Here is a 26,557-nt window from a genome sequence, read left to right on the forward strand (position 1 = left end):
TGGCTAGGTCAGGTCCTAAAGAGGAGGGGTAGCAAGTGAGCCTGGAGATGCTGGCTGATGAGAGCCTTTTGGCCCAAACCAGGAAGTCCACATTCTCTCCCCTCCCCTCTTCACGGGAGAGCTAAGGAATTCAGGAGACCCCAGGAGGCCAGAGCAGTGGAGGCCAAGCCTGGCTGCCTTGGGTTGGAAGTGGGCCGGCATTTCTATGACTTTTTGTGCCACATCAGTCTCCTCTAGTTTCTGTTCCTGGGTTATTCAGGTTCAGTCACCATGTTGGCTTCTGCATAGATGCCCCACATCACCCAAAATTGGAGGGAAAGGCAACAGTGTTCAGAGTGGTTGGCTCTATTTTGGGTATGAAACAAAGAGAGATTTTGCCTTGTTTTATTTTGAAATTTGTTTTATTTTATCCTGCTTTCTACATTTCCCAGTTTTTTTTAATGAGCATGTAAAATGAAGTAAATGGAGAAGAATGTTACTTCCTTCATTGGTACCCTTGTGCTATAAGTCAACACCCACAGATAGAAGTTTGCTTTCTTTTCCGTATATGTAGTTTGGTTGTTTTTTTATTTTTTTAAAAAGGAGATGGTGGTAAGTCATATCACTTTTATAGCTATAGAAACTGAAATACAGGTAAGTTACTTTCCCTGAATAGTGATCTCCATGGAAAGAAACAAAACTAAAAAGTAATCAGCAAAGATAAGAAATTAGAGGTGTACAAGGAATACAGATTTTTCAGGTGAACATGTGATGTTGTGGGATTTGTAGAATTTGCAGGATTTTGTAACTCTGATGTCATCTTTTAAATTCCAAGAAGAAAAAGGAATCCCTGTCTGTGTTTGTTTGTTTTTTCAATTAACTGTGTCATCTGTGAGGAACTCCAGGATTTTACAAGTGTTGGGAGTTAGTCCTTATGCTACATTTGTTCGTGTCTCATTCCAGAAACACACCTCGGACAGTGTGATGCCATATTCATTAACTGTAATTTAAATCATTGTCCAATTCCAATATAAAATATGCAGACTAAGAGATATTAACATTAACAAGTTATATTACCTCTGATTAAAGAAATAGGAAGAAAATGGGCTCAACCTGATTGGCCAATTGAGTGCACTTGCCACATTCACGGGCACCCAGAGGGGTGTAACTCTGCTGTGTATGTTAACAGCGATTCACGCTCAGAGACACTCTTTTACCCTGAGAGTCTTGATTACTAGGCAGCTTCAAAGAGTTGTGTCCCAACCCCAGCTGACAGGCTGGAGTAGACACGTATGTTGGGTTTTATATGTTGATCACGTAACGCTATGGAATTCAAGAAATCTTTAGATCAATTTGTCAATCACTGCTGCATTCAGAAAAAGAATTCCAATTATAAGGAGAACGCAGGTTGTTGTGAAACCGAAATGCAAAAGTGTACAGAGTAGAGGGTAACGGACCCAGGAATCCCAACAAAAAAGCATGAATAAATGAGCATAGCCAGCTACTGGATAATGAGCCTGAGGTAAATTGGCAAGTGGAGTTGGGTAGGAGAGATATTTCTGGGGTAGACTTGGGAGGACTTGACCACGTGGGAAGTGAAGGAAGGGGAGTCGTGAAAACTGGTGAGTGGTAAGAGCAGTAACCAGCAGACAGGTGTAGGAGTGGGGACAGGATGGACGTGCAGGGGAGGAAGAATATTTTCCCTCTGCCCTTCCGGGTTCTTGGCTGAGACCCTGTAATAAAAGACAGGTTAACCAGAGAGAAGCAAACGGAAGTTTATTAACATGTACGCCTCATGTACACATGGGAGAGACCCAGGGAAAAATGAAGAACTCCCCAGGGTGGCCTGGAATTCAGCATTAAATACCATCTTCATAGAGAAAAGGGGAGAGGGGGTGTAGGCCTCAGAGGGGAGAGTGAATGACTTTTAGGAAAGATGAATGGGTCCTTAGAAGAACAGGTGGAGGTACGGTAGCTTGTGACAAAGTCTGCTGAGTGTGGTGTCCATTCTCTAGTCTCCCCTCCTGTGATGAAAGTCAACATCCTCCCTGGCTGGTGAAACTCCCGGGGAGGGAATTTATGACAACTGAGCTCCTTTTGGACGATCTGTCTTTAAGCAGAAAAGGGGAGTTTGGAGAAAGCCTGTCCCTGCATTTGCTGTTTTTCACGTGCCCACAGCTCACAATGAGCCATATTTGGGGTGGCATATTCTGCTAGTCCTCAGGGAGCAGAACAGAGAAAGGAGGAACGGGGAATTGACAGCCATGCAAGAGCAGGGGCACCATTTGTAGGCACCTGTCATGTTAGGCCTGCCTGTCCTTCTGACCCTAAGAATAGAGAACCATACACAGTCTTGATGTCTTTGTGCCTGTCATGCCAGGGACACCTTTGTTGACAGCAACAATAGTTGAGAAATGGGTGGGCCGAAACCCCACTGGACTAGAAATGGTACCCATGGTAACAGCAGAGTACACCCCAAGTATATAAAGGGAGTTTTTCTGCCCTCCGCCTGGTGGGCACAGTCCTCTCAGCCAGGGCAAGGGACGTAGAGGCCTAAACTCCTGGGCAGTACGGGCAGCCTCTTCCATCAGTACCAGCTCCCAGCTCAGGATCCACAGAGCGGCCCCTGGGTGCTACTAGGCTGCCAGGCGCTCAGTTGGCATTCCTCCCGTGGGCACAGTTCTTACTCCTGGTGCAGCAGGTAAGGAGCAGAGCCCGCAGTGGGGGGAAATGTTTGTACATTACCCTCTCTCTTTAGTGAAAGAAACAGAAATTCTTGAAACAGGAAGTCTGGCTCTACGGCTTATCACTCAGTCGCATGCTTTAAACTGTTTGTTACGGGCCGGGAGGGCTGACACATCCCCTTAGCGTTCGGTAGAATCCTTCCTCCCCGGCAACCTCCACATTGTCTTCCTCTCTAACGGGCCAGCGGTCTGGAGGCTCTGCGCCACGATCACCCTGCCAGCCAGCGCGGGGCTCTGTCTGCTTCCTGAGGCTCTCCACCTGCTTTGTTCTGCTTGGCAACCGAGGAGTTAAGGAAGCTCCGCACTGAAGCCCTTCGTCCACCAGAAGGTCCTGAAGCAAAATTGTCTGGGATCAGATAGTCGCAGGCCGTTTCTCTCACTATGGCCTCCCTGAGGCCAGCCCAGGAAGATGAAATGCAGCCCAGTTTTAACTCTCTAACGTCTGACTCTGGCTGCTGTGGCAGGTTGATCTTGTTCAGCTCCTACTGAAATCCTACTTTCACTCCTCAGTATCCGCCAGAGGCTTCAGCTCTCCAGCTTCTCACCCACTGACAGTCCTGTGGCCGCTGCCCATCACGGCATCTTTATTTATGAAGCACACCAGACTTGACGTGGCTCCTTTGAGCTGCCAAATGAAGCCGTTTTGTCTCTCAGTGTCTTGTCTCCACATTTAAAGAAGAGTCTTTCACAGAGCAGAAAATGATAAATCTATTCCTGCTCAAGTGCCTTTCTGGTTCTTTTTACTATTGTTATTATTAGGCCTCTATAGAAAGGAATCAAGACAGTGGAAACATTTTTATAAAATGACACTTTATCTCTGTGATTAACAATATAATAAACCATAAAGGCTCTGCCATGGTCATCTGCCTCTCCTGACACCTTATTGCTTTAATAATAAAAGCTTTTTTTATGGCAAGAGAATAAAATTTTACTATCCAGGCAGTTTAGATAAAATGAGAAGATGTGTTTTTGGAAGGATAAAGGGCACATCTGAAACATGTGAGGTCAGCATGGGTTTTATGTGAGCTCAGTTTATGTAGAACACGTTTGATGTGTCTTCAGTCTGGTGCCCTCCTGAGGACGTTATCCAGCCATTTAGAGAACTTCCAGTGGTCAGCGAAAAGCCGATTAAAGAGTTCTGTGTTTCTATCAAGTACGGAGGATCACCGTTGAAAAGCAAAAATGCCCCAAACCTGAATCGCAGGGGAAAGTACAAACTTCAGTAATTTATTACCATCCCAATTTACAAACAGAACCATTAACTACGTGTCTTGACTCTGAGCCAAACCCTGTGTGGTTTAGTGAATATCGTTGTACTTTTATTCATAAGCTTATGTCTCAAATGATTAGATTCTGTCAGTGACAAAAGTTATATAAATTTTTGCATAAAGATGATTTATATGCAAGCACGACAGTTTACCAATTAAGGGGTTTCATTATTGTTATGCCATAGAAAAATAAATATGCTATCTTCCCTTCCGTTCATCACTGTCAAGCAGTTTTTGCCGAGCAGCCCACCATAGTCGAAGAGCATAACGTCGAACAGAAGTTTTCTAAAACTCCGTCAGAGCTTCTCTGAAGAAGGGATGATTAAGCAGAGACCTGAAGGAAGCCTCAAAGTGAAGGAGATGAAGAAAGGCAGGGCTGGGGAGGAAAGCTGTCCTCTAGCAGTGGGAAGGGCACATGCCAAGGCCCTGTGGTGAGGGAGAATTAGAGCTCATGCCTCCTGGGCTGTTGGGAAACTTCAGTGAGATCATTCCAGTGAGGCACCGGTGCTCTCCCTGACGGCCTCGCACAGTAAGCACTCAGGTGTCAGTTACGAGCAGCTCTCATTTTGAGGCTGTCTACACAAGTGGTATCTCGAAAGCCTGCGTGTGACCTGTCTGCTTCTCCAGTAGGAATGGGGACAGTGACACTGCCTGTGATTTTTCTGTGAGTCGTCTCCTCCCTCTGTGCCATTCCTCCCTCCTGCCCTCCATATCTGCTAACTCCCTACTGGGTTTTGCCCCGCACCCTCCTCTTTTATCCAGCCTGCAGAGTTCTGCATCAGGCAGCACTTCAGTGCGGATCTCTGTCCTGGGGTCTCTAAGAAGATTCAGTGGGGCTTGTGAATGGCACTGATGAAGTTACTCAGGAAGCTGGGTGTGGCCCCCAGCACTGCGGTCATTTAGAAGGTGTGAGACACAGGGAATTCCCTGGCGGTCCGGTGGTTAGGACTCTGCGCTCTCACTGCTGAGGACACAGGTTCGATCCTTGGTCAGGGAACTAAGATCTCGCAAGCCCCGCGGTGTGGCCCAAAAAGGTGTCAGGCGCGGCCTTTCCTCTTGGACCCTCCTTTGGTCTGGCTCTCAGCTTGCTGTGATGCTGGGTCCTCACTGTCTGACAGCCTGCCAGAGGACCGGCTGGCCTCTGCTACTTCATCCTCTTCATCTTCCACATCCTCTTCCCTTAGTATTCCCTCCCACAAGCCTGCTGCCTTGAAAGGACAAAAAAAAAAAAAAAATCCAGTGAAACTCTGAGGTGCACCTTATTGAGATTCTCATGGGAGGTCCTGGGGCACTGCCTCGAGCTAGCACCTTGATGCTCGTTTGCATCCAGTTCATGGGTCCTGAGCAGGGTCCTGACTCAGCAGAGATCCCTTGGATTGCTTTTATGCATCAGTTTTGAAAGCAATCATACATAGCAGTGCTTGAATTACTAAGATGCTTGAGGACAGTCTTTTGCCGAAATACCCAGAGGAATGGAAGCATGGTTTGATGCCAACTTCAGAGGCTTCTCACATCCTCCAGTGGGCATTAAGCAGATTAACAACTGATTGTGTAGAGCCTTCATCCCTCCTGTTGCTAGCCCAGGAGGCCTAAACTAACCATTGTGTGAATATCCACAACGTTTAATGTGTTAGACCTGGGGATACGGATTGCACCCCAAATGTCCATCTTGTAAACTCTCTGGGCACATAATTATATTAACAAGTTTAATCAACAAAAATAATCTATAATCTTATAGCTGGTAAAGAAATGAGCAAAGGCCCCTTCCTACACCATCCTTCTCATCCAACACACACAGAGGCTGCAGGGTCCGTGGCCTTGTTTGGGGACTGAGGGCGTGGGGACTACATGAGGCTGTCTTGGCACTCTCACTGCGGTCTGCCCCCTCCTGCCCCCTGAAGTCTAAAGGTACCCCATCTTGTATCACGTGCATGTATTTGCTTTGATTGTGCACCTTGCATGCTCTCAAATCCTGGAGACTAATTACAGCCTTCTGGTTGATGGAGGGTGGAGAAATCCTAATTTCTTCCTCCTGCCATCATCATTTTCTTCCCTCTCCACCTGTTTTACGCTATTTCCCCAGCAAGTTCGGCAGGTCCTTTCACCCTCTTCCTCTCAGCTCACCCAAAAGAATGGAGGCTCCACAAGGATGGCAGGAATCTTTTTTTTTTTTTTTTTTTTTAATCCACAGCTGTATTCCCAGCTCCACCCTCGCCTGGCACGTGGCAGGCACTCAGCAAATATTTGTCCAGTGGATGAATGTTTTGTCAGTCTCTCCAGAGACTGGAGTCTTCCAGTGCTCTTTGTGACATATTCTGTACCGTCACCCCACACGTGTGCAAGCCAGCTTCACTCCGTTGATTAAGAGAATGGAGCAAGTCTCACCTGACCTGTAGCCCATAAGTCAGCAGAGTCCCAGCCCCTTGGACCCCCGTTTCATGTCCGCCGGAAGTCAAAAGACCTCTCTAAGATTTGTGCCAGTTCAGGGATGCGGGTGAGGCCCAACATTCTCAATGCTCACTCTGCCTCCAGGCTGTTGCTCTTCCCATTTCTCAGCCCTGCACTGACCCAGACGTGAAACCCAGCCACTTCCTGTGTGTGTGTGTGTGTGTGTGTGTGTGTGCACGCACCCACACACATTCAGACCATTCACACCAAGCGTGGTGAAGGTCTGGACATCCCAAGCAAGGCTCACATCACACGCCTTACAGTGGATACCTCACAGTAGCGTATGTGGTCCTCCCGCTTCTGCAAGCTCCTTTGCTCACCCCACTACTGGTGATTTCTCCCAGCCTCTTCACCCTACACAGCTCCCAGCGTTCTCGCTGACTCTCTCTCTTTTCACCTCCTTTTCTATAGGGAATAAACATTCAAAACATTTTCTCAGGTAGAATAGCTTAGCCGTGTTGTTATAATTTGGGCTCCTGACTCCAAATCTCTAGGTTCTCACCTTATCTCCCTACCAGCTTATCCATTAGCCTTGTTTTTCTAAACTAACATAGAACTGCCCTCTCCAATCGCTTGTGGCTACATTTGTGAACTTGACAGGAAAGCTAAGTATACCTCATAATCACAGGAGCACAAGCCTATTGACTTAGCTCAGCATTTCGTACAATTAACGAATATATGCTGGTTTATGAATAGATGATCTCTGGAAAGAAACACAAGAAGCTGGTGACAGTGGAGACCTCCAGGGAGGGGGACTGAGTAAACTGGGACAGAGTTTGGATAAAGACTTCCTTCTCGCCGTACACCTTTCTGTATCGTGTATTTCCTGTGTTTAAAACACACTGACATCGTATGTGTCTAATGTCAATAAATAAGGTACAATTCTCTTGATACGCTAGTTACACCAAAGTGGTTATAGCCAGTGACCTAAAACCACATGAGTCATGGGGAGAGCTGATGTCTATGCTTGATGCATTAGGCTTCGAGCCCAGTTCTGGAGAATTTGCCATTCCTTGTTCACGTCAGTTCTTTCCATTAGGATTTCCTGGTTGGAAAGAGCCAAGCTCTTCAACACACGGTCCTTACTGTCCACGTGTTTAGGTTACATCATTTGGATGAGGAGACCCAAACTCCTAGAGATACATCCCAGGAGCCACTTCGTACCTTGACAAATACTACAAAATATTTCCTCTTAAGGGGAAATAGATTTTCAACACACTTTAAATTTTAAGAATACATCTGATGGAGAAAAAAATGTACATCTGTTGGAACAATCTGAGTAGTAATAAATAAGGATGTTTTAAGGATAATAATTGCATTAAATATGAGTTCACAAACTATACAAACAAGCAAAAAAAAAACTCATTGGTTACTTTTGGAGGAACCAACTATCGTTTTGAAAACTGATAAATAAAAAGAGAGAACCAAGCATTTACCCTGCCTATGCAAACTGTACTTCATGATAACCAAATAGTTGATCAAGGACAATTTCTCTTTATGGAAGTTTTCAGTAAATGAACCAAGGAGTGAGAGAATTTGAATATCCTCATTTCTCAAACCCTCTTGATCTAGGCAGTGATCACCAATAGCTGCTAATATCATAAAAAATAGAGATGTTCTTTGTATTTCCTGTACATTTATTTTGAGATGTATAAAGTTGAGTACTTCAGGTTTAATTTTTTTTCAGGAGGAGTATTTATAAGTGTGTCCTGTCATGTGTCTGCTGATGGAAGTACATAACATAATTTCTCCTGAAATAAAAAACAAATCTGAATTGAATCAAATTTCTGTTTCTCATAACGAATTTATAGAAAATATAAAGGAATGGGTTACATAATACCATGGCCGTGGAGTCAGCAAAATTCAGACCTTGGACAACTCTACAGGACCTGGTTTCTTTAACAAAGGGAGGAAAAGGAAGAAAGAGAGATGGGAGGGAATGTATAGATTAAAACAGATTTAAGAGACAGTCAACAAATTGTCACGAACAGACCTTATTTAGATCCTGGTTCAAACAAACTGTTTAAAAAAAAAGTATAGGGCAATTAGGAAATTTTGAATATTGAGTAGATATCTGATAACATTAAATTATTGTTCATGTTTTTAGGTATTATAGTAATACTATGGTTATATTCCCCAAAAGTCCTTATCTTTGAGATACCTATATTGAAATATTATGGTTGAAGTGAAAATTTTTAAAATCTGGCATCTGTGCTTATTTACACATAAAAATCTATGAAAGGATACATAAGGGACTTGTGATGATGTGTTGATACTGGAAGGGGAGCAAAGAGTCAGGATGGGAGAGAAATGAACTTTTGGACAGAAAATTATTACTTTTGCAGGTAATACCTTTTCAAAGGACTAACCAAAAATATATTAAATATAATGGAAAAAAGTTAATTTAACCTTGAAAGGCTTATCTGGGGGAATGAGAAGGCATCGATTCATTATAGAGCATGTGGATGGATTGACCCAGAACCATATTTCTCAAAGTGGGTTCTAGGACCCTCTGCATCAGCATTGGGCCCACCTCTATCCCTCCCAGCCCAAATCTGGGAGAGTGAAGCACAGAGACATTTGAGAATTACAGGCCTTGATAACCTGAGTGCCACCTTTTAAATACTTATTATATTGTTTTGGAACTTCAAAAATTCATAGGGCAAAAATACTCCCAAATTGAAATTCAAAGCAGTGCAATTCTGAAAGTCTGAAAAGGCTTTTTTTTTTTAGATTTGCTGACAATGATTTAATCAGCAGATGTCACTATGTAACACTGGGAGCATCCCTTCCATGTTGCCTCATTTTTGGAAAGGCAGAGTCTGCTGCTGGCAATGTAACATAGAAATATTTATGGTAATCTTGTATTTTGTTTAATGAAAATAATTTTTCTTTTACTTCCAGTGCTTATTAAAAGTTTATCTTTGATTAAGCATTCTTTGCTTTTGTTTTTGTTTTTTTTCCCCCAGCATCATTGACAAAGAAGTTTCATTAATGGCAGAAATGGATAAAGTTAAAGAAGAAGCCAGTAAGTAGACACATGGTTGTTTGATCAGGAGCCTCCCAATCAGAAGTAAGCCATAGGTCAGATTGCCAATGATACAGATTCTGAGTGGGGTCCAAAAGGATGGAGTAGTAGCACCCACTGAGCGGAGGGCGGAATAGGCATGCAGCAAAGAATAGGTGCCAGCTGAGTTTATTTAAAGTCCAGGGAGACTTTTGTGCCTACAGAGGACCACTTATAGTTAATTGGGTTTAAAATGACGTTGAATGTAGTATTAAATTTTAAAACATAATTTTTCATGCCTTCGCACCCTACAAACCTTGCTATACTACTCATACAATCCTTTTCACTTGTTCTTTCAACTAACTCAAGTTTACCAAATTAAGTTCCCCTAAAAAATGTGTCCTATTTGAAAGTTACTTCAATCCCCCTTAACATTTTGAATTACGTTTGTAAATTTAATATATCTTATTTTTTTCAAACACTTCGGATACCTGACAAGGCAAACTCACAAACCTAACCAGCAAAGTATTCCAAGTTCTTAAGCAACTCTTATAAGATTAATAATTCAAACTTAGAGATGTTCTAAATGAAGTTCTCTTAAAACACTCCAATTCTGTTTACAAACTCAGCCAAATTCGCTAACACCTGCCAACTTAACACCTCAGAAGAAAATCAGTTACGTGTTTGAAATCACAAGTGAGATTGCGTAATATACAGAATACTCTATATTTAAATAATGAACACACGCAGACAATCTTGATCATTGCAAAACTTTTTCTGAATTTAACACAAAATAGTAGTACTCTGGGTTTGATTCATCTTACTATTTTTATACCTATTTCTAAACCTTTCCAATGCTGTAAAGTTAACCCAACAGCCATTAGGGTGGATTTGCCATCTCAAATAGGCTGAGGTTCATGGGTTGGAAATTTCAACTGAGACAAGATTGCTCAGTCAGATTCAACACAAGTGTACATGCTGATCCCTCTTTTATTTTTAAATTCATTTGCTATGTTAATGGGAGCCCTAAGACCATTTTTTTCTTCTTTTTTTTCCCCTAAGACCATATTTTTCGGCTGGGATTTAGTTTTACAATCCGTATCTCCTAGGCATTTTAAATTCTTCATCCTTACCCAAATATTATCTCATAAATTGGGTAAATGGCAGTCTGCACCCCCAGCCAGGTTTCAGCTAAATTCCTTTACTTTTGACTTCAGTGCTTTCCTTTTTATCAGTGAAGGATCAGACCAGATTCTTCATTCTTTTAATATTTTTCTTGCCTGGCCCTTGGCCATAAATTCAATAGTTATTTTATGGAAAATAGCTATCATTATTTTTGTTAGACAATTTTTCCAAATAATTTTAAACAACATTTTAGAATCTAAAATACAGCAGGTTTTATTAAATAAAACTAAATGTGATCCAGGGTTAAGCTGTGGAATATATAGATAGTTACACAATTCCTTTGACTGTGAAATTATTTTATTTTATTGACATTTGTTGATTTCTTCAGTAGCAGTAGATTACCCCATGACTTGGGATCTTCCCTGTTTCTCAGGTACAGCTTATTTTCCCTTTTCAGTTTCATATCCTAATGATAAAAATGTAACAGCCAACGCAAACACAGATGCTTCTCTAGCACCAAATAGAAAGTTACTAGCACATCACTTTCTCAGAGTTTAACAGAGGGCCTCAGATTTCAAGTGCTCATTCTTCCTTCTTGGGACAGTAGTATTCAGTCCCAAGACCTGTGGAATTTGGGCATCTCTGGAGAGCATCCCCATTTTTAACACTCGTTCAATCAGTAAACATTGACTGTGTGCTTCCTTGTGTGCTAAGCACTGGCAGAGAGAGGGACAAACGAGCAAACAGATAAATCTGGGACCTGCACTCATGGAGCTTTCAGGCTAGCTGAAACGGCTAGCTTGATTGACAGGGTTCCCCTAACTTCAGGAATCGGTCCCGGTTTAGAACTGCCCAGCGCCCTGGGGAAACCAATTTGCTTACCTTGGAGGTGAACAGAAATGAAATCAAATCCAGGTTCCACCTATTTACTGGCTGTGTGACACTGAACTGTTTTGTGAATTTCTAAAGTCAGGCTCCTAATCAGAAAATAGGGCATAAGAAGAGTGTCTATATCAAATAGTTACTAGCACAGTGCCTGACACGGTGTGTATAAAAAGAGAAAAGCTCATCTTAGTAGAGGTTAGTCCAACCCCTCAGAAAACAGAGGTCAGGGGGGTTATGCAGCCTCTCTCAGGTGACACACCTATGTCAACCATAAGTCTTCTCCATCGATAGAAAGAACCATTGAATTTCTCCCCACAAAGTGCTGAACTGTCTTTGCAACCACCATTTTGAGCTTCCTTATCTATGGTCTCAAGAGTATTTTCCACGTTTTCCATTTCCTGCACATGATATAAACCATATTTCCCCAATTATAACATAAGCTCCTATATCCCTCATGGCACCTAACACAGAGCTGAGAAGACTGTGGGTACTTCATTGTATTTCTTAAAAGAATTATTGTAATTAATTCAGTATCTACAGGCTGTGGGATCCAATATTAGTGAACGTGAACATAATTGCAACAAGAGGGAGGTATATTCTAGATAAATATATCTCACTTTAATAATAGTATTTGTGGGCTGCCCTGGTGGTGCAGTGGTTAAGAATCCCCCTGCCAATGCAGGGGGACACGGGTTTGAGCCCTGGTCTGGGAAGATCCCACATGCCGCGGAGCAACTAAGTCTGTGTGCCATAACTACTGAGCCTGCACTCTAGAGCCTGGGAGCCACAACTACTGAGCCCTCGTGCCACAACTACTGAGCCGGCGCTCTAGAGCCCATGCACCACAACTACTGAGCCCACGTGCCACAACTACTGAAGCCCACGCACCTAGAGCCCGTGCTCCTCAACGAGAGAAGCCACCACGATGAGAAGCCTGCGCACTGCAAGGAAGAGTAGCCCCCGCTCATCGCAACTAGAGAAGGCCCACGTGCAGCAACGAAGACCCAGTGCAGCCAAAAATAAAATAAATAAAATATATAAATTTTTTTTTAATTAAAAAGAATAATAGTATTTGTAGTTAGGGTTTTTTAGGGTACTTTTCTAAACAATTCACATAGGTTATTTCATTCCGTTCCACAATAACACTGTGAGGGGTATATGATTATTACATTTTACAGATGAAGAAAGTAAGGATGCTGTTGTGCTATGATCTCAAACTTTGCCTGCCCAGGGAATTGGAGGCCTAGACAGGTGTGTTCTCAGAGTGTCAAATTTACTAGAGATGGGAAGAAAACATTATATTAACAGGAACATAGATCTATTATGAAGTAAAATGCAAAATTCACAAGAATTTTTAAGGAATTAAAAGGATTTCAAAGAACCTTTGTGCTTGAAGAGCTACTTGGCCCCCATCCCCCAGGATTTCAAGTATACCCTCTGCTAAGACATATTATTCGAGAAGCCCTAAAATTTTCCATGGTTCAAGTAATAAGAGCAAGCTTCTAATGTGTTCCAGAAACTTGAAGGAAATTATAAATCCTACTGAGCGAATGGATTTCAGCATACCAGATACTACATAAATAATACTAATCGAGTGTTGAATGCAGTGAAAATCTAAAGCCATATGGGACTGTCTCCCTCTACAAATTTCCAAAAGGATGGTGCTTTCAAAACATACTTACTATTCTATTTGAAATTATAGGATCAATGAATTTTAGGAACTGATCTGTTTCGGTTTTGCTTTCTGTTTCTGTGATTGATGTTTTTGAGGTGAAAATGTTGGCTTCCCCCCAGAGAATATTGGCTTTTGATCTCAAGTTTTAGGACTTTTTCATAATGAAAGTCTTTGAAATGTTAATGAGACTATATGTAAAACTCATCCCAACACTTGCTGATGCAAAGTATTCACTCCCATGCACATTTGCATGAGTGTAAACTCAGAATTTATTGGTGATCTTGCACCTGCATTTCTATTTTAGGGCCCATTTATATCTATTTCTACAAAATCTTTTGTTTGGTATGAATGCTCAAATTCTACTTAATCAAAAAGAACAATTACCCCTAATTGTCACCAGTCCCACAAATGATCTGTTAAGAAAAGTCAGATCTGTTTATCCATGTAGTCACTCAGGGTCTGTTGACCCCTTTACTAGCTGCTCATCAAAGCTGAGCCCTCAGCATTCTTATTTATCTTACTTTGCAAGAGGAACGTACCTCATTTCATCTTCCTACTCAAGAATCATTTTCTCATTCTCCAGGCTTTAGTCCCATCCATATGTTGAATTATAATGGGAAATAAATAATAAATAAATAAATAATCAGTCAAAGGTATGAGTCCTAGATATTCTCAAGTGGCCCCTGTAGAAAAGGAACTTCTGCCTTTCTTTGCATATTCCTTTTAAGTAATGCATTGATCCATTCGTTGGAATCGTCCATTCAGCAAACATATTGGGCACTCAGTGTGTACCAGGCCCTAGGTATCCCAGACACAAAGAACTAAATGTGCAGTTTTTGCCAGGACTAGAGATGCCTGCTGTAACCAGAAGTAACAATATTTTAAGAGCAACCAGAAATCCAGCTTTTGAATGGAATCACTTAACTTTCAAGTGTGGGTGATTTATTTGCAAAAGTAATGTGTGGACCAAACAAAATATATGTACCCTGTCACTGAAAGTGATAGCTGGCTACCTTTCTGTGACCTCTGGTCTGACTGGGTAACCTGGGACATCACTCAGTAATACATTTTCTATGTTCAGATGAAAATTCCTTTCGCTCCCATCATCAGGACAAGTTTTTCACTAGCTTCTCTGTACTCTGAAATGCTACCAGGCACAATTCAATCTGCCTAGCTACCTGGAATTGTAAATGGGAGGCAGGGGGCGTCCCGGTAAATAATTAAAGCATGATTAGAGTAGGTTGGAAGATGGTTAGGCTTTATGAGTCATAGATTAGTTATTTTATTGACATCTCAACATTGGTGTCAGCATAAAAAGATATTTCTCATCCTGTCTGAGGAATGGCTTATGGTTTGCAGGAAATCTTAACTCTTGATTGACTCTGAACTTCTTTTGGGGCTTCTGAAGCAACTATTTTTGACATTTATAAATTAAGAACTCTTAAAATCAGAAAGCACCTTGTTTGGGCATTGTGCTGTGAATCTGGTCTAATAAAGCAGTTGACCCTTGTTCAGCCAAGAATGGAATGTGAATTCCATGTGCATATCGTATTAGTTAGGTGGACTTTTCTTTTGTTATAACTCAAAATCTTTGTCCAAAAGAAATGAGGGCAATTCGTATGTGACTGGAATGAAAGAACTACAAATCTTATCTATTATAAAATCAAACTTCTTGTTTAAATCTCACCCAATGTATTTGTATTCATTGCCTTTGAGCTCCATGGTCTTTTGGGAAACACACACACACACACAGACAATTAACCTGTGGGCTCCTACATCTACTTGAACCTTGAGTAGTTCATCTTGACAGGTGTGTGAGATGTGATGCCGAGAATTCCCTTGTGACTCCACTGCATGCGCAGATGCTAGAGTGCACATGAATTCAGCTTAAGCAAGCTTTGACTCACCCTTGAAATTTTTCCATTGTGGACACTTATAACAAAAGCTCTGGTCTGCAACTTCTCTCTGGTTGCAAAGTGGAAACATATCTGCAGAGTAGCAAAAGCAGAGGCATTTTTTAGCTCACAAAAAGCTAATAAAGGAAAACTTTTATGTCATCTTTCAATAACACAGCTACCCTAAATGAATATGTGTTAAAGTTCAGAGGGTCTGATGTTGTTAGAATTTGATAGTACAGCACATACAGAATAATGGTTTTTGCTTAGTGGACTCACTGTCTTTGCATTAGCATTCAGATAGGATTTTAATGGTTTTTTTTTTTTTTTTTCTTCTTGGAGATAGTTGTTCTGAGTAATGCACAAATCTAAAAGTCCAAACTAAGTAAGTGAGATCAGATGCCAGTGGGGAAAATGAAGAAGATTGTGGGTGTACAGTGAATCAGAAAGGACCGTGTTTGGTTTGGGGCTTGGTGGATAAAGACATAAGGAAATGAGTGGTTGGTGATGAGCATCAAGGGCCAGCCCAGCTTAGTGACCAACTCAGAAAACAGCCATGGCCCAACAAAGCGATCAGTCTGTGGAGAGAGAACTGATCCAAGAAATTAGGTCGTTTAATATGTTTACATCTTTGGCCTTAATGTATTATTCCTTCTTATCTGGCAGTGGAAATCCTGACTGCTCGTCAAAAGAAAGCAGAAGAACTAAAGAGACTTACTGATCTAGCCAGTCAGATGGCAGAGATGCAGCTGGCCGAACTCAGGGCAGAAATTAAGGTCAGTTCTAAAATATCACAGCCTGAACCCTGAGCCAGAGCTCTGATCCCCATTATGTCTGTTCTGCATCCATAGAGTGCTGTTCTCTGAGGATCTAACATCAGACACCCAGCTGTCTTTCACAGGGTTGAAATCGAGAATACAGAAGGGTTAAAGAAACACCTAGTCACTATATTTAAGTAGACTATGTGTTGAAGGGCTCTATCATTACAGAGGAGAGGTACAAGCTATTCTTTCAGCCAGTGGAACTGACCCAAATAAAACGTATTCAGCTGGGAAGGGGAACATTATTTTCACCATATGTAATTTATGCATATGTATATAAACACACACACATGTGAACACACACTAAGTATGAACTTAGTATAACAGTAAGGATTCTAAAGAATGTACAATATGTGGAGACTTCTTTCCTATATCCTTTTCTAGCTTACTTGCCCTTTTATTAAGAATACCACCCACAAATATGTATTTAGTGGATTTGTTTAGTCGCACGCAACAGAAGCTGACCCTGGCTAACCCCAAGAACAAGTAGAATTGGAAAGGACATGAGGGTAGCTCACCAAACCAGAGTGTGCTCTGAAGACTCCAGGTTATAACTGGGCAGAAATGTCGGCAGCAGTAATTACCAGACACTCTTCAGGACACCATCAGAGTGAGTGACCTCCAGATGTCATCACCCCTTGGGCCACCCCACTGGATTCAAATCCCAAACAGAGAGATTCTGATTGGCCTCCACTTGGGTCACATCCACCATTTGGCCAAGAGAGGTCTTGATTGAAAGACCCACCAACGCTGTGAATCTTGGAAACCACATTGGGGTACAGTTACCAGAAGGAGAAATTGTTAGCAGAAAAGCAAAAACAAGTATCTACAACAAAATAGGAAGTTACGGTTTATAAATTTTCCCTTATCCTCATTTTCCCCAATACAGTAAACATACACACATGCACACGCACTCCAGCTTCTGACCGACTTCTAGGGAACTAGCGTACTTTGAAGTCATATTTGTTGCTAGCTTTATAAGTAGGATTGTCTGCTCATCCCAGCATAACCACTGGTTGGGTATGGTAGAAAGTGGCAAGTGAGTTTGGTCCCCTCCATCCTGGTTAGGCATAAAAGAGAGCCCCATGGGGATGAGGATTTCCCCTGAAGGTTCTGAGAAGTTCTGTAGGTCTTTCCCTTCTCACCTGCTCTCCTGGTCTTTGTTTCCTCCAACCCAGTCAATTGCAGTGGCCTCCTGGCTAGTCTTTGTGCATCCACTGTCTCCCTCCAGCCTGGTCATTCACCCTGAGACCAGAGTTATTAGAGCAGGTCTGGTCTCCCCCACTATAGTCTCCTCTTCCCTTCAAAATAAAATCCACCACTGGACTCCAGTATGTATTTATTATGGCCACTGCTAATTAGTTTCAGTAGAACAAAACCCTTCGTCTTGTGGACACAGATGCACTTCTAATGTCACAGATGTTCCCTGGTCCCAGAGGAGATTAGAATGGGGAATGGGGCTGGTTGGCAGAACCCATCTTGATACCCAGAAAAACATGCTGGAAAGCCAAACAAACAAACACACACTTGTTTTGATAAACATGAAGTTGCCAGCTTCCTGGTCAACTGAAATCCACTCATCTTCCAAGTTTCACTTCTACCCATCAAAACCCCACTCATCATAAAATGGTTGATAGCACAGGCTTTGGAGTGCAACGGTCCTGCTCTTGCAACCTTGGATAAATTACATATTCTCTTAGATTCTTAGAACCTCGATTCCCCCTTTGTAAATTACAGTTAATGTTAGTACTGGCTTCATAATAATGCGATCAGCTGAAAATGAGATTATCTGTTAAGAACTTGGCCCATGTCTGGTAAGTGTTCAATATTTTTTTTAATGTTCCAGCTCAAATGCTTCCTCTTACATAACTCTTTACCCATTCCCCTCAGTAGGAAATAATTTCTTCCTCTTTCATATTCCTAAAGCACCTGCTACATTCTACGTTATATTGTATCTTGTGGTATCTGTCTCTCTTGCCATGTGGTAAACTCCCTGGTAGATCACAGAGGGACTGACTCATAGTTATTTCTGTATTGCTCACTCTGTCATCTACACATAGATCTTAATTTTAAATGAACTGAAAAGTAATCTCTTTCCCACTTCCTTTAACAGCGCTTGAAATTCTACCATTCAAGATAATGGTTTCTAGTTATCGATACTGAAGGCTTTTTGGACTTCCTGGTACCCTATTAAAATGGAGACGGACATCTAGGAAGGATGACATGCTTTCTCATGAGGAGTGATACCTTAGGAGGCCATTGGCCAGATTAGGAAGACTGCCAGAAGGCAATCCCGTAACTTACAATAGGACAGGAAGTGCTAGAAGGAGGGCGTGGGGTGCTAAAAGGTTTAAGTAGATGAGTCCAGACACACATTTTGCCTGTACAGACAGGACCCACACGTGTTTCCCAGAAGAAGGTGACCGTGCTCCAGGCAGGCCAAAACCAAGCCTGCTTTAACAGAGCCTCCCGGTGACAGAGCTGGCATGCTTCCCCACCTGGGGTTGCTTTCACATCATCAGCGGTGGCGGGAGAGCAGAGAATGGATGAGCAGCATGCCTCAGTCATTTCTGCAATCATGGGTCTCCTGTCTCTTCCCTGCAGCACTTTGTCAGCGAGCGTAAATATGATGAAGAGCTTGGGAAAGCTGCCCGGTTCTCCTGTGACATTGAACAGCTAAAGGCCCAAATCATGCTCTGTGGAGAAAGTGAGTTTTGCATACTTGCTAAATGATTCTGTGTGCATAAGCCTGGTGCTATTTGGAGTTGATATCAGAAATGTCAGGTGTGCGGTCCCCCAGGGGGCTAAAGTGAGGTCTAAAGAGATTTAATGATCTAAGGTCATGACACAAGTCGCTAAAAATGTCAAGATCCGAATTTCGAGTCTTCAAATGCCACTGCCCCATCAGTAAATCCCCAGGATTTATTAAGCAGAACAGAACAGGTCAACTAGTTTATATCTTTCGCAAACTTTTCTTTAAGCACTGCCAGATCAACTGCTTCTCTGATTTCAAACTGCCTGGTTCTATAGAGACCTGTTACAGGGAGAGGGAGTCTCCCTAACGAGTCTGAGAACAATGGGCTACTCTCGTGAAGGGCCCAGCTGTCGTGTGTGTGTGTGTGTGTGTGTGTGTGTGTGTGTGTGTGTGTGTGTGTGTGTGTGACACGCTGCTCAGCAGTGCCTGACTGAGCCTCTCCCTTAATTAGAGCAGTTAACATGCAACAAAATTGCCTGATCCTTTTTCCCCTGCTCCAGCCCACCCACCAGGGGAGGTGGGAATGAGTACCAAAGTGGCTTCAAGGACGCCACAAGGAAGAAGGAACAACTGGTGAAGGACATGGAATATCTACAGCCTCGTAGTGAGCTGAAAAATTGAGATTTGGCTTCACTTTTTTTTTTCAAAGTGGAAATTGCATTTTTTTCTGAGTATAAAAAATATAAGCTTGATCTAAAAATTACAAACTATATAAAATAGAACATGACATTACTTTTGTGGCTCCATCACACTTTTTATGCACATATATCTACTGGGTAAATTATACAGTATACTTAATTATACTACATCATTTACTATACTATACAATATACATATATAGTAAGAGAATTTGCTTTTATCATTTCACAATATATGGCTGACATTTTTCCATGTCAATATATTTAACCCGTAATTTATTTAAATATAATTGGCATAATCAGTCCCTTGATTGTGGACATTTAGGCTGCTTCCAGTTTTTCACCATTAAAATAACACTTCTGTGAGCATCCTTGCTCACATATCTTTGGCAATTTTCTGAATTTTTGACTGCATTTCTTTTAAATTATTTTTTCTCTAGACACTCCCTCCCTTATGAATCTACCCCACTTGCCATTCTCCATCCCCAGATTTTGCCTCACCTCTAAAAAACCAGACTATCTGATTCACAGTTGGAAATTTAACTGTCTATCCTAGTTTCCACTCCAGGCTGATAATGGGCAAGACCCTGATGCCAAGTGACTCTGCCACCATCTGAGGAGGGGAGGGCGGTGTAGCGTCACCTGCTGTCCTCCAGAGCACTCCAGTGCCATCTAGTGGGAGGAACCATCCCTTACCGGATCCCAGGTGTCCACATTGGAAGCCAGCCTCCCTTGTTGGAGACAGGAGTCCTTGAAAGGCCCTTTTCTTCTCAGCTTTGTTGAGAGCACATGGAAAGCCCACAGCTACTGAACCGGAAATAGTAATGACCCCTGTGAAAGTGAATCTAGTTAGCAAAGAGCCACTAAAATCCCCTCGTCGTGTTTGGACAGTACCCGACGTGCCATCACACCTTACCTGTAAAATGAAGGGACTAGAGATTCATCCCTGTCCTTTCCATTTCTAATGTCCTGTGATCCCTATTCACACTCCAAATCCTCAGGAAGAATGCTAGGATTAAGTCTGATCCAACACAGGTAGCAGAGAAAATTGCTTTTAAAAACTGGTGACAATTTTTTAAGATTCAGAGGTCTTGCTGTCCAGACGGGCAGTCAAATTCTGGTGAACTATGAGAGGAAAGTCATGATTATGTCCTTAAGTTGATTCCCTCCGGCCCTGATTCAGCATAATCACGCAGAAACATCCCATCAAAAATCACCCCTTTCAAAACCAGTGGGAAGGGTGATAATAAAAATTGAACAGACCTGTCCGAGCCCTGCCGGGGATCTGTCTGATTAGCCTGTGTGGACTTTAGCATTGGAATTGTTGCAGATTTGCAGTGGGGCTGTAGAAAACGGAGTTGCTAAAAGGCCAGATAATGTAACTCTAATGGAATATAGAAGATGCTTCGGGGCATCTTTTGGGCCGGCAGGCATGGCCGTAAGGTCAGGGGATATATACCACCGCAGGGTGACAAAATTCCTGACACCTGGCATCACCCCATTCTGAAGCTCTCAAAATCTTGTGGCTCTGACCAGCCAAGTGTCCGCGTACCTCTAGGTTTTTCTGCATCTCTGCAACACCAACGGGTCTGGGGATATGACAAGAACGGCAAGAACAGGTTTGGTAATGGGGAACCCAAGCGGCAGAGTACCTTTGTGGACAGGGCTGAGAGGGCACTTCGGGGTTTCATTATCCCTCTTCCCTTGGTGGTTCTTGACCTAAGGCATAATATTAAAGGTGCTCAGATCTGTCTCATTTCCTACAGATGTTTCCCAACCTGAATGATTATGCTATTCAGTGATTCTCACAGAAGACATTTGGTGGTCTCCAAGCACCTAGGTGCTTTTTCAAACGATATCTTTCCAAAAACAAAAACAAAAACTTAATGTTTTTATGAAGCTCCTGCCAATTTCTCCATCTCCTAATGGGTTACCGAGGCACAGCCCCTGACACCAAGTGCTTTCTTGTTGCAGTTACACATCCAAAGAACAACTATTCCTCAAGAACTCCCTGCAGCTCCCTGCTGCCGCTGCTCAACGCTCACGCGACCACCTCTGGGAAACAGAGTAACTTCACCAGAAAATCATCCAATCACAACAAGCCCTCCGAGGGTAAAGCAGCAAACCCCAAACTGGCGAGCAACCTTCCCAGCACCGCTGACAGCTCTCACCAGGCTGTGCCAGCTAATAAGCAGGTAAACTGCTCCAGGGAGGCCACCTTGCCCTGCTTCCAGGAGTCCCGCAGACCCTAGTGCATTGCCTGGGCAAGAAACCACTCGTTTGCAAAGAAAACAGCTACCACTGGTCACACCCAGGCTCCGCCCACCCCCAGTAGCAGCCCGGCCTCCAGAGCCTCCTTCTGCCAGTCCGGCCTCCCAGAGCTCCCCCGGTCCCATCCGGTCCCATCCGGTCCCCATTTCATAGGCGCTGCCCCCCGTGGAGGAAGTGGTCTTCACACACTTGACAGCATCAGCAAAGAGTCCACGTAAATGAGACGGTGCTTCTCATGCCTTGAGTGCCACCCAGGTCCTCGTAACTGGCCCACATGTGGAAGGGACTCACACAGACATGGGAACAAGATTCAGAACCTGGCCACTGACACCATTAGTGAGAAGAAATCTGGCATGTTTTTTATGATCCTTTAACTCCCATTTATGTCTAGTTTTTCTGTAAGAGGCCAAAGTTAGTTCAAACTGCACTTTCTTCTCTTGGGCTTTCAGTAAAGAGAATACATTTCAAAATGACATTATTAATTCTTATCTACTATGACCCTTAAAAATAGAAGTATCCAAAAGGACAGTCTTCTCTCCTTCTGCTTCTCCACTATATCCTTGAGAAGTGATTTCCTCCTTATCATTAGAGAATGACCAAGAAATGGGTTTTGATGATTCAGAAGCTGGGAATGCTATAAAGACATTTTTCCTGAGCTCTCAGAAAGAGAGCTTGAATAAAGAGACTTTTTTTTTTACGCATTCCAAAATGCTCGTTTTCTAACAAGTGCCCTGTTGGATTTTGTGGTCTTGGTCTTTTAGAATTCTCATTAGTGACTGTGACAGGCATTTCTCTGGCCCCAGATGTCTTCATGAACTTTAAAATAGCACTTGGACAAGGAGTATTTCATACAGTCATAAATTCAAGATCATAACCAGATCTGTTTCACTTGTCTAAATACAGCTTCATAGCTTTTTTTCTTTGCTTATTATTGTTTTGTTTTTTTTTGCGGTACGCGGGCCTCTCACTGCTGTGGCCTCTCCCGTTGCGGAGCACAGGCTCCAGACGCGCACACCCAGCAGCCATGACTCACGGGCCCAGCCGCTCCGCGGCATGTGGGATCCTCCCGGACCGGGGTACGAACCTGCGTCCCCTGCACCAGCAGGACTCCCAACCGCTGCGCCACCAGGGAAGCCCTCTTTGCTTATTATTAAACCCCCTGCTAAAATTAAGTCCAAGATTTAGTCTGAATTTCTGTGTCACAATTTTCTTAAAAGCAAAGGGGGCCAGATTAAATGCTGTCCACATAGATACTTTTTCAATACACTGTTTCATCATTTTCAGCAAAGCATTTCAGGCGATGGCCTGTTTAACCTTAAACATATATCTGAGCCTCAGAAGGGCCCTTGTGCTGGGTCCTGTGCTTTAGCGTAAACCCCCGTGGCCCATGGCCCTCCCTACGGAGCGAGACCAAGATGTGACTACCCAGAATCTACACTCTCCCTTCTGGAAAGTGGTCCAAATACTCGAGATCCTGGAACTCTATTCCCAGATAGCCCCAAGCCTGCTCTTGGGGTCTGTTTGGACTACTTCTCTGGATGCATCACCTTGAGTTTGCACACTCCTAGATCCAAAGGGCGATTATTTGTGGAGGTGGAGACGACGCTTAGGTGAGCAGGCTGGAGTGTCCACATTCCTGTAGGCACGGCTCCTCACAATGTGGGTTGGAGCCAGAGGTAGGAAGAGAAAATATTCAGACACATGGTACGTGGGCCTCTGCCTTTGTACTCTTGCCCTGGGCCCTGAGTTACTAGGGGCGCGTCTGCCCTAAACCAATACCATCCAGTCACAATGCACAAATTAAGAACTTGATATATTTGTAACTCAAAAAATTACACATTTTAGTAACAGAGGTTTGATTTTCAAAAAAAGATCTGTGTTCATGTAACAACCTGCTTATGAATCTTGTCTGGAGGGAATCTGTGCAGTGAGAATGGCTCCACCGCTTTCTGTGGACCTTGGGCAAGTCCCTTAAACTCCTTATCTTCATCGACAAAATGAAATGCATCATAGAAGCTCTCTTAAAAGGTGATGGCAATGACAAATGAGGTGGCACAAGGTCAAGTGCCTCGCTTGGTGCCTGGCACACTTAAGCACTACATACCTGTTGGCTGGTATTGACCTCAAGGAGTTCAGAAATCTTTCTCTTGTATGAAGACACACAGGCTAACCCACTGCTTCCTTTTTACTTGTCCATTTATGTTCTTGGTTGCTGATTTGTTGAGCGTTGCCAGTTTTTCAGTCTGATGCTTCAAAATTCATTAGCTGAGAACTGCAAAATGTTTAGAAAAAGAACTCATTATCTCTTTGAAAATACACGTCACCTATACATCTCACCAAGATCCAGAGACACCTCATCCCTGTATTTACCCAAGATAAGATTTCTGAACTATGGTATTTGTTTTGAAATAAAATAGAAAAGCTGCTTCAGCGACGAAAAATGACAAACAGAATTTTATGTTTTTCTTCATAAATGTCATGAGAATTCATATACAGAGTCTATAGAGAATGTCCTAGAAATGTTTATGGTAGAGAATCATCGTTTCCCTGCCTCTGTGTTACATTTCATTCTGTTTTATTTCAGGCATTCTTTATGGGGTTTATTTGGCCTGGTTCTGGAATTGTCTCTCTTACACTTCTGTAACCTCTCTTTCAACATCAATGATTTTATTTTCTTGGAGTTCCATTTACAAGACAGTCCACTGTTTTGTTTTTTTTTTTTGGTTTTTTTTTTTGCGGTACACAGGCCTCTCACTGTTGTGGCCTCTCCCGTTGCAGAGCACAGGCCCCAGACGCGCAGGCTCAGCGGCCATGGCTCACGGGCCCAGACGCTCCGCGGCATGTGGGATCCTCGCGGACCGGGGCACGAACCCGTGTCGCCTGCATCGGCAGGCGGACTCTCAACCACTGTGCCACCAGGGAATCCCCATTGCTCTTTTAAGCTCGAGGATTCTATCAGCTTGACCTCATTTGCATGTTGTCACATTCTTCTGGGGTGTAAAAAAGCTTACCTGTGACTTAGAGATTTGGTTTCCCTGACGTCTACTGATGTCGTCTGAGGTTTGTTGGCATCTAATACCTCTTTTTTTTTTTTTTTGGTAGAATGGGTCTTCTAGCCAAAGACGAAGATTTAATCCGCAGTATCACAACAACAGGCTAAATGGGTCTGCGAAGCCCCAGGGCAGTGGTAACGAAGCTGATCCGATGGGGAAGGGCAACAACCGCCATGAACACAGAAGACAACCACACAACGGCTTCCGTCCCAAAAACAAAGGCGGCACCAAAAACCAAGAGGCCTCTTTGGGAACCAAGACCCCCGAGGCCGCAGCCCATCCGGAAAAGCCCCGACGAAGGCAGCACGCTGCAGACAACTCAGAGGCCAGGCCTTTCCGGGGAAACGTCTCCAGGGTTTCACAGTGCAATCTCTGCCCCACGAGAATAGAAGTTTCCACAGATGCCGCGGTTCTCTCCGTCCCAGCTGTGACGTTGGTGGCCTGAGCTAGGAGAGAAAAAAAAAAAAAAGCCGTTTTCATTCAGTTTCTGTTCCCTGCCCGAGGTGCTGACCCAATTCGCTGCCAAAAGAGAGTCAATCCGAATATACAAACCCTGTACGGCTGTGTCATCCTCTCTTAATCATTTTTTCTAATTCTAATAATCAGCTCTAGCTTGCTTCATAACTTTCATGGCTTTGCTTGATATGTTGGCGCTTTTTCTCATCAAGACTTTGCAGCATTTTAGCCAGGCAGTATTTACTCATTTGTTAGGAAAATCAAGTTGTGGCTAAAGATCAGAGGCTCAGTAGCGACCTATGTTGTAGCAGTGATGTCAGTCCATTGATCGTCTTTAGAGAGTTAATGTTGAAAACAAAATTCTTATTGATCAAACTTGATCTGCTGAAGACACGTGCGCTTTTCTAGAGTTTAACATCTGGTGTTTTTCTGAAAAATATATATATACATATATTGCTTTATTTGAAACAAATTAAAATATGCTGCATTTGACACCTGGCTTGTTTTTTTTCTTTTTAATTTATGCCCACTTTATCATCCAGTGTACTAGGTAGTACTTTCAAGAAAACTTTAGAGACTAGAAGTTGTGGCACAGAGCTTGAACAGTACTGTTTCTCTTGGGACAGGTAACCTTTTGGAAAAAACAATGCCTGACAATGGCCCTGCCAGTACGTTACACGCATATAGATGGATGTGCACCCTGATCGTCTTAGACACAGCACGGTAGTTTGGAAACCCTGGTTGCAAGTAATATAAACCTTAGCCTCGTTGAAACAATAAAGAAAAGGTATTGGTTTAGTGGCTGCAAAGCCCAGTATCAAAGTATGCCTTGGGTCCAAATGGATCAGGACTCTAGCCCCTTTCTCCTGGTTATCTCAGCTCTCCCTTCCTCCTTGGGCTGACATTGTATTCAGAATGGTGGCAAATAGCTGCCTCACTCCTAAGAGTCATGTCCACCCCTACACTGTCCAGAAGAAAAGAGAAGCTCTCCAGGTAGCGTCCACATGGAGCAAGCGTCTTTCTCAAAAGTCCCAGCGAGGGTCTTGCATATCATTGGCCCAGGCTGCTGGTAGGCTTGTCCCTCAACCAATCAGCAAATGACATGTGCTAATTAGCATAGACTAATCAGAGCCCACCCCCAAGCTGGGTAGTGGCCGGCTGCCCAGAAGCACAGGGGCTGTGTGCAGCAGGGCTCCTGTTACCTGAGGAAGGGAGAGGGGATACCGGGGGCCCACATCCTAAGAAGCCCCAAGTCCCCTGTCTTGGAGGGCAAGGCAGCTCAGTTTGGCCACTGCTTCCATCGAAATTCCATGTGTCCTACAGATGTGTTGGCCTCTTTCAAGTTCAAATGCTTATTTTCAACTCAAAGTTAACATTTCTTCTGGCAGCCCAGGTTCAGTGGCTCTCTTCCACAGAGCAGCCCCGAGCACCTGAGCCTGCACACCACGCAAGCATCCGTTTCTTCTTTTGCCAAGTGCAGGGAGGATGTTTGCTCTCTCTGGAGAGAAACTTCTGAGGTCTCTGGGTGTACCCAGAG

General features: G+C 43.2%; 1 protein-coding gene across 3 annotated transcripts in view; it reads left to right on the plus strand.

Moving 5' to 3' along the window:
- Positions 1-25,512, plus strand: part of SPATS2L (spermatogenesis associated serine rich 2 like) — a 169,572-nt gene extending 144,060 nt beyond the window's left edge. For 2 of the 3 annotated variants that reach the window (XM_065880343.1, XM_065880344.1), the window contains 5 exons: positions 9,409-9,467; positions 15,693-15,802; positions 18,452-18,554; positions 21,215-21,435; positions 24,614-25,512. In XM_065880343.1, coding sequence (XP_065736415.1) covers positions 9,409-9,467; positions 15,693-15,802; positions 18,452-18,554; positions 21,215-21,435; positions 24,614-25,009 — 889 coding nt within the window. In that variant the 3' untranslated portion in view covers positions 25,010-25,512. The remainder of the gene's footprint in view (positions 1-9,408; positions 9,468-15,692; positions 15,803-18,451; positions 18,555-21,214; positions 21,436-24,613) is intronic. The other variant, XM_065880342.1, reaches the window with a different exon arrangement.
- The last annotated feature ends 1,045 nt before the right edge of the window (positions 25,513-26,557 follow it).

Source organism: Phocoena phocoena, chromosome 7 (genome assembly GCF_963924675.1).
Source record: "Phocoena phocoena chromosome 7, mPhoPho1.1, whole genome shotgun sequence".
In the NCBI taxonomy this organism is placed as follows: Eukaryota; Metazoa; Chordata; class Mammalia; order Artiodactyla; family Phocoenidae; genus Phocoena; species Phocoena phocoena.